General features: G+C 41.1%; 1 protein-coding gene across 12 annotated transcripts in view; it reads right to left on the bottom strand.

Annotated features, from left to right (window-relative positions):
- Positions 1-596: 596 nt before the first annotated feature.
- Positions 597-7088, bottom strand: part of HUWE1 (HECT, UBA and WWE domain containing E3 ubiquitin protein ligase 1) — a 127375-nt gene continuing 120883 nt past the window's right edge. For 10 of the 12 annotated variants that reach the window (XM_080910429.1, XM_080910436.1, XM_080910439.1 and 7 more), the window contains 8 exons: positions 6789-6906; positions 6213-6353; positions 5139-5426; positions 4919-5024; positions 3726-3843; positions 3247-3428; positions 2818-3008; positions 597-1739 (listed from right to left, as the gene is read on the bottom strand). In XM_080910429.1, coding sequence (XP_080766555.1) covers positions 1637-1739; positions 2818-3008; positions 3247-3428; positions 3726-3843; positions 4919-5024; positions 5139-5426; positions 6213-6353; positions 6789-6906 — 1247 coding nt within the window. In that variant the 3' untranslated portion in view covers positions 597-1636. The remainder of the gene's footprint in view (positions 1740-2817; positions 3009-3246; positions 3429-3725; positions 3844-4918; positions 5025-5138; positions 5427-6212; positions 6354-6788; positions 6907-7088) is intronic. The other 2 variants (XM_080910431.1, XM_080910432.1) reach the window with 1 other exon arrangement.

The following is a 7088-nucleotide window of genomic DNA, read 5'->3' as shown; positions in this document are numbered from 1 at the left end:
ATTATCTTCATTATTTATTAAGCTTCTCATAGTTTTTCCATAAGAACACATTGCTTACAAGCTATTTTTGTAATTCTGGTTGCTGTTGTAAAAGTATTTTTTTTTCTCTTCTCTACCCTGTTACCTCCCCATTCCTTATTTTTGAGATGGTGTGTCTCTATTGTAGCCCAGGCTGACCTCAAAGTCATTTTTCTGAGTGTTATGATATATCTGACTTATTGTTTTCTAGAAAGGTTATCAAAATGGTGCTACTGCTGAAGAGTTGTCTCAGTGGTAAAGACCAATGGCTGCTCTTCAGCAGACCCACATGGTACACTGATAGACACTCAGGCACAACACCTATACACATTCTAAAACCCACTGCTGAGCAAAGACCAAGCTACTTGGGAGGCTGAGGCAGGATTGCCAGCCTGGGCAGCACAGATCCCAGTGTTAAAAAAAGGTTAGATACAAGACACCTAATGTTGAATTGAAAGAAAATGGCTGCCAGCTAATTTATCAGGCCCATAGGATCAAGATAAGTATATCTCTTGCTTTCCTACACCTAATGAAATAAACACACAAAGAAAGTACTACTTGGGACTGTTTTTCTAACTAAATTTTTTATTAAATTTTTGTTGTTCAAGGCTGGAACCAAAGTCTGATAAAGTGCTGGACAGTTATAAACCACAAGAGACAACTAGATAATCTGAATACTTGCAAACAAATGACAAGACTAAATAAACAAAGAAGGTGGAGAGCTAGTCAAAAATTTACTAGGAAAGAACCAAAACTTGTAAAGAAATTAAGATTATCATAAATGCTTACCAGATGAAACACTGTGTGAGTCAAGTAAACTTTTGAAAGTTTTGATAGAATCTGCTGTAGTGTGTTCCAAATACTCAAGGTCACAGCCTCAAGTGCAGATCTCATTTTAAATAACAAAATTCCCAATTCCTGGTGTCTGTCTTTTCTCTGGGGAAACTGAGGGAAGAAGGCAGTTATACCAGAAGTAGAGGTGGGTGGATTAGCAGGAGGGGCAGAAATGGTTTTCTGAAAAGTTCATTTATCTAGTGTGTGTATAAGAGGGTTTTATTATTTTCTCCAAATTTTTTTCAGTTTGAAAAAAACTCGTTGTGAAAAGTGAGTTATGAAGAGTGCTCTTTATTTGAAACCTCCACAACACAGATGCCAATCTTGTCTCGCATTGAATCATTAGCTGTGCACATCAACACATTCCAAGCACAAATTAAGAAATGCAAACAGAACAAAAAAATATATATATATATAATTTTTTCCCTATCCAAAGGTTTCAAGTCTCAATGCAGCAAATCCTTCTGAACACAGAATCTGAGGAGCACACTGTTCAGTTGGGACAAATGTGTCCCTGCAAAGGCTACTGCCTTCTTAACACACGGGGTGGGGATCATGGACGGCATGGAAAAGGGAGAGGCAAGGAAAGGGAAAAGGAAAGAGAATGAGAAGCGAACAGGTATGCACTAGGGAAGATGGGCAGCTGGGACACACACATGGTGAGTTGGTGAATTTCATTTATTGGATTTTGACATTTTCTTTCTGGATCTTTTAAACCCCCCCCCCCCTCCCCGGGTCCAACAATGGTAGAAAAACCCCACAGAAGTAGGCAGGGCCTTATTTATTAGGCCAGCCCAAAGCCTTCAGAGCACTCCTGGATGGCCAATAGTAGCATGTGGCGGAGCTTCTCAAAGCTCTCATAGGCAGGCAGGTCCAGTTGATTAAAACTAAAACGAAGAAAGATTAATCCATGAGAAAAGAAAAATGAATCCCAACCTTCTGCTCCTTTCTGAGCCAGAGCTCATCTATCCACTGCTTTTTGATGACTCTCCCACTTTTTCTCCAACCTGCTAATCTGGCCTCAATACTGGCAACATAAATTGGCTTTTACTACAACGTATACACCATGGCCTTACCTATAGGATAAAGTTTAATGTACTGGAGAAGAGATAGCTGGGAGACACACATAGTGAGTTGATAAATTTCATTTATTCTTTAGGGTTTTACTTTAAAATAAGATTATTTGTTTTATGTATATTAAGTCTGAATGTTCTGTATGTGCACCATACTGTGTGCTTGCTGATGCCAGGAAGACATCAGAGAGTACTGAGAACTACAGTTATAGACGGTTGTGAGGCATCATGGTGGGAACTGAATCCGAGTCTTCTACAAAAGCAGTATGTATCTTACCTGCTAATCCAGCCCCTCATCTATTAATTTTTAGATTTTTCTTTGAGACTAGGTCTTGTGTATCCCAGGTTGGCCTCAAACTCAAAACTTCTGATTGTCCTGCCTCCCAGGAGTACACTACTGTACATAATTTATGCGGCGTGAGGAACATTGGTCAAAGACATTTTCTAAGAAACAACTGCCTTTAAGGAGATATTTTGATTCACTAGTGATGTGTATGTATGGGTGTTAATATATATACTATATATTATAAAATCCAGAAGAGGAAAACATTATATAAATTGCAGTTGGGAGTTACAGTGGTTGCAAACTGACCTCCATGGGTGCTGTGAGAAGAAGCTCTTAACCACTGAACCATATATATCCAGCCCTTGCTCAGCCAGGCAAAGCTTTGGAATATGCCATGATTCACTAAAGTGCTATTTACCAATATATTTCCAGCCATCACTCTTGCTCACCTCAAATTCCTCCACAGACCCAACAAACTGAGGTTTATAAAGTTGTAGGCTAGGCTACACTTATGCTCCTAACCTTAGGTAAGGTGTCTAGAAGTTATCAAGTCCACAAGCTTGATACTATCACTAAAGAGGAAAAAATTTTAAGTCATTTTCTCACCACGTGTGAGCTGAAGGCAGGCGATCTGTGGATCTGTCGTCTCGATGAATCTGAAACTTCTGAATGCCATTCATGCCTTCAAGGGCAGCAAATCCTTGCAGGGGCACCTTGGAAGTACCAGTGACAAACTGGAGGAACTTGGCACGGTCTGCTTGGTCGAAGGAACGCAATGCTCTCCAGAACCACTGGATCTGTAAGAAATACACAAAAGGCCAATGTTAGAGAGCTTGTAAAAAACAGAAAATGGCAATGGACTTGATTAATATGTCAAGTCCCTTCTGTGGAATAGGCTTTAGTCCCTTCACAGGATGGGTGAGAATATTAGCTCCAGAAGAACAGAAAGGCATAAGTATACTGTTCAACTAAACCAGCACTGATAAATGTAACACTTATCAGAATATAGGGACACCTGTGCTAGTAACAGCTCACCTGAATAGAGTTGGATTGGTACTTGTGGTACTCAGTGTTAGATTTTAGATCATCAATGTCGATGGTAGGCAGCCCTGATATGAGCAGCTCTAATTCCTGCTCAGTAAAGATAGATATGAGGCGCTTTGGAATGATTTCATAGAAGCCTTCCAAGAAGGCTGCCAACTGCTTTCGGATGGCTCCTGGTAAAAGAATTAAAAAAAAGTGATGTGGAATCAGAACTCATATAACTGAAGAGAGTTAATACAGTCTCAGTTTGACACCTGATACTGACAGAACTGCCTGCCTTACCTACCACTGTTTCTAGGCCCCTATATGATAGTAGATGAAGTTAAGTACTTTGGTCAAGTTTTGACTTCTTTTGTGCAAGGTACTTGTGGCATTGTCATAGAAATAAGAACCAAAAAATGTGAAATAAATAAAAGGCTGACTTCTTTCCTTAAACAAGCAGAGGTATGTCTAAAGGACAGTTTTCCTACCTGTCATTCTCATCTGGCAAACCAGGTGTACATATTCCTTCTTGTTTTCCTCTGTTACCAAGATGTTGGCTCCATTGGGTTTGAGGTCACGAACCTCACATACTCCAAATTCTTGAACCTAGAAGATCCAAGATACCAATACTACACATCAGTTTTGGTCTGGACTACAAGTAAGAGGTGCAGGAATGCATCCTAACTCCTTGCCACATCCTAGACAGGGAAATGAGGCATAACCATAGCTAACTGTTGTTCATTAGCCTAGAGTTCCTCTGCATACCTTCTCTTTCCTCTACCTTACTTTGAGTGTTTCTCAACTAACCTTCCAATTTGGCTTTGAGTTCCAGATGCATGCTATTATGTCTAGCCCCTCCTGGAACATTTTTTCCATTACATTCTCTCTCCCTCTCTCTCTCTCTCTCTCTCTCTCTCTCTCTCTCTCTGTGTGTGTGTGTGTGTGTGTGTGTGTGTGTGAGGGGGGGGGGGAGGGGGAAGGGAGGAAGAGGGGGGTATAAAGACCAGAGGACATTTGCAGGAATCAGCTCTCTCCTTCCACCATGCTGAGCCCTGGGAGTGAACTCACAGTATCAGGCTTGGTGGCCTCAGCCACTAAACTATCTTACTGGCTCTGAAACTTTTATTGAAAATAAAAAATTAGGGCTAGAGAGATAGTTCAGTATTAAAAGTGCAAGTTGTTCACTTTTTCCAGATGACTCAAGCTTGGTTCCCAGCGCCCTTTAACTCCATAGGACTCAATACCTACTTCCGGTCTGTACATACCTGAACACATGGGCATGTACATAACAAAAACTATTTCATGTGTGTATGAATGTAGGTTTATATGATAATATGCATACATAAAGAAAGTCAGAGGACAGCGTTATTGCCTGTGTGTTCTGCACTATTATTCCCTAGACAAGGTCTCTCCCTGGAACTAAACTGGCAACCAGCCTATCTCCAGTGATCCTCTTGTGTTGCACTCAAACATGGCCATACCTGGCTTTTTACCTAGGTTTCAGATCTGAAGTCAGGCCGTAAGGCTAGCAAAACATGTGCTCCTACCCACTGAGGAGAACCTAGGAAACTGCTTGGATCATTTTATCCATTCTATTGTCTGTTTAATAAAACCAGTGTTTTCTCAGAATTGTTGATACAGTCAGTTCAAGGTGATTCACAAAATATATCTCCCAAGTTACCTCAGTGCTGAAGGTGAGGTCATAACCTAATGTAGAGACATCATTTTCAAGCAGATAAACTAGACCCTGGTAGAAGTGGTAATCTTCACTCTCCATATCTGTATACCTAGAAGAATGAAATTAGATAGGGTCATGGTTTGGTTGAGGAACAGACAGAAGGGATGGTAAGAATATTAGCGTCTTAGGGTTAAAGGCAGTCTAAAGACTACCACAACCTCACCTAACAGATTTGCCCAAGATGTGTTTGTAGAAAGACCTAGTAAAGTAGCACTCCAGGAGGCGGTTGTCATATACAGCTTTGGCTACAATTCGTCCAACAAACTTGAAGTAGCTGAGGTGGTTGGGGTTACAGTGGGAAGATGGATTGATCGTGTAGGTGACCCGGTCACCAGGTGAGGTACGGAACAAGGCATACATAGGGTTGAACATCTCTCGAGAGATGATCATGTACCACTCTCGCAGAAGACCCCCAGCATCCTGCCCTTCTTCTCCTTCAAACACTATATACCTGCATAAGAGAGCAGAAATAAGAGCTGTGCAGAAAGCCGGGATAGATCTGACCATTCATGTAGCATAGTGCAAGCAAGAAAGATTCTGTGAATCTGACTTTGGTGAGTGCATTGTCACATGAAGAAGTGAACAGAGTACCAGGAGAACTCAGAAAAAACTGACTATGATTTTAATCTGTCTTATTAGTTATTGGGATATTTGTTGCTGCAAGCTATCATCTTCTTCCAGGTGGTTTCATAATTCACCAGTGAACAATTAATGACTTGATGGGGGCACTCAGTACACAGTGCCTCCCAAACCCAGGGTTACCAATCTGCTTTGCAGGCAGATTTCTTTTTCTTTTAAATTTTATTATTTTGAGTAGACTGTTGCTACATTCAGGCACACTAGAGGATATTGGATCCCATTACAGATGGTTGTGAGCTACCATGTAGTTGCTGGGATTTGAACTCAGGACCTTTGGAAGAACAGTCAATGCTCTTAACCGCTGAGCCATTTCTCCAGCCCCTGCAGGCAAATTTCTATTCCTAGTCTAATATATCAAGTTTGAATTGAATAGGCATTATTACAGATACATCCTTATCTGCCTAAAACTTGGTGACTTAGCCAAAAGGTCAACCAGCACTCCAAGTCTAAAAGCAGGAAGCTCAATTAACATTATTTAATGCAGAATGCACTTGGGAGTTTTGCAGCCACTACCCTTAAACTTGAGGCCAGATTAGGCCACTGCTACCATATAGCATATAGGCCCGAGTCATCTTGGCTGTTTTCCTTGAGTTCTTACAATCGATTCTTCATTTCTTCAGGAGATTTGCGATGCAGCTCACGATAGGAGTCTTCAAATACATGGTCACGGCGGACATGCACGGCCATGTCTTCTTTCCGGAGCCCCTCGTCCAACCGTTCCAGCTCTTGGCGGAAATATCTTAGGATATAGAAAAGGGAAGTAGGATTGGGAGTGACAAAGCAAATTTATGCCTGTTCAGAAGGAAAACTCACAGTGACATGCTCCCTTTGATCTTTTAACCTTACACAGCTGGGCTAGATAATTTATTATGAATTCAATTTTTTCCTATTTCTACTGAATAAGGGATTACAGACTATTACATTAGATTTCTGCAATAAGCAAGGAAGCAGATTTATGTGTATAGGAAGGTACAGAGATATAACAAGGAGTCTTGAGTTTCATTTTGACTGTACCACCACTATGACTCTAAAGAATGAGATGGGACTTTAGAAATGTAGTACCACCAAGAAACTCATAACCCTAGGAACAACCACAGCCCCACCTCCCCATGGCAGCACAGGTATTATTTATGTAGTTCTTCACCCCAACACATGCCAGGAGCAGGGTACATACTTGCGCTTGACATCGAAGTCCAGGACACGAATGTAATCTACTAGGACAGCAAAAGGTCCATCAGCAAGATGGGTGGTGGACTGCCGTAGTATCTGGTTTAACACAGTGCGGTGAGTCTCTGAGAAAAAAAGATGACAGCAGGAATCAGCAATTATATATAGGGTCCTAAGAAACTACAAAACAGGCTCCAGCTTACTTTTATTTGTTTTAGGGGCCTAAATCAGGAATTAGCTAAAGCCAGGGGCCACTCCTAAGGAATGAATATGAAATATGGGCATTTATAACACCCAGCTTTCAAAA

The sequence above is a fragment of the Micromys minutus genome, assembly GCF_963924665.1.
Source record: "Micromys minutus genome assembly, chromosome: X".
NCBI lineage: Eukaryota > Metazoa > Chordata > Mammalia > Rodentia > Muridae > Micromys > Micromys minutus.
The sequence above is the reverse complement of the archived record's forward strand: the minus strand, read 5'-3'. Positions and strand labels throughout refer to the sequence as shown.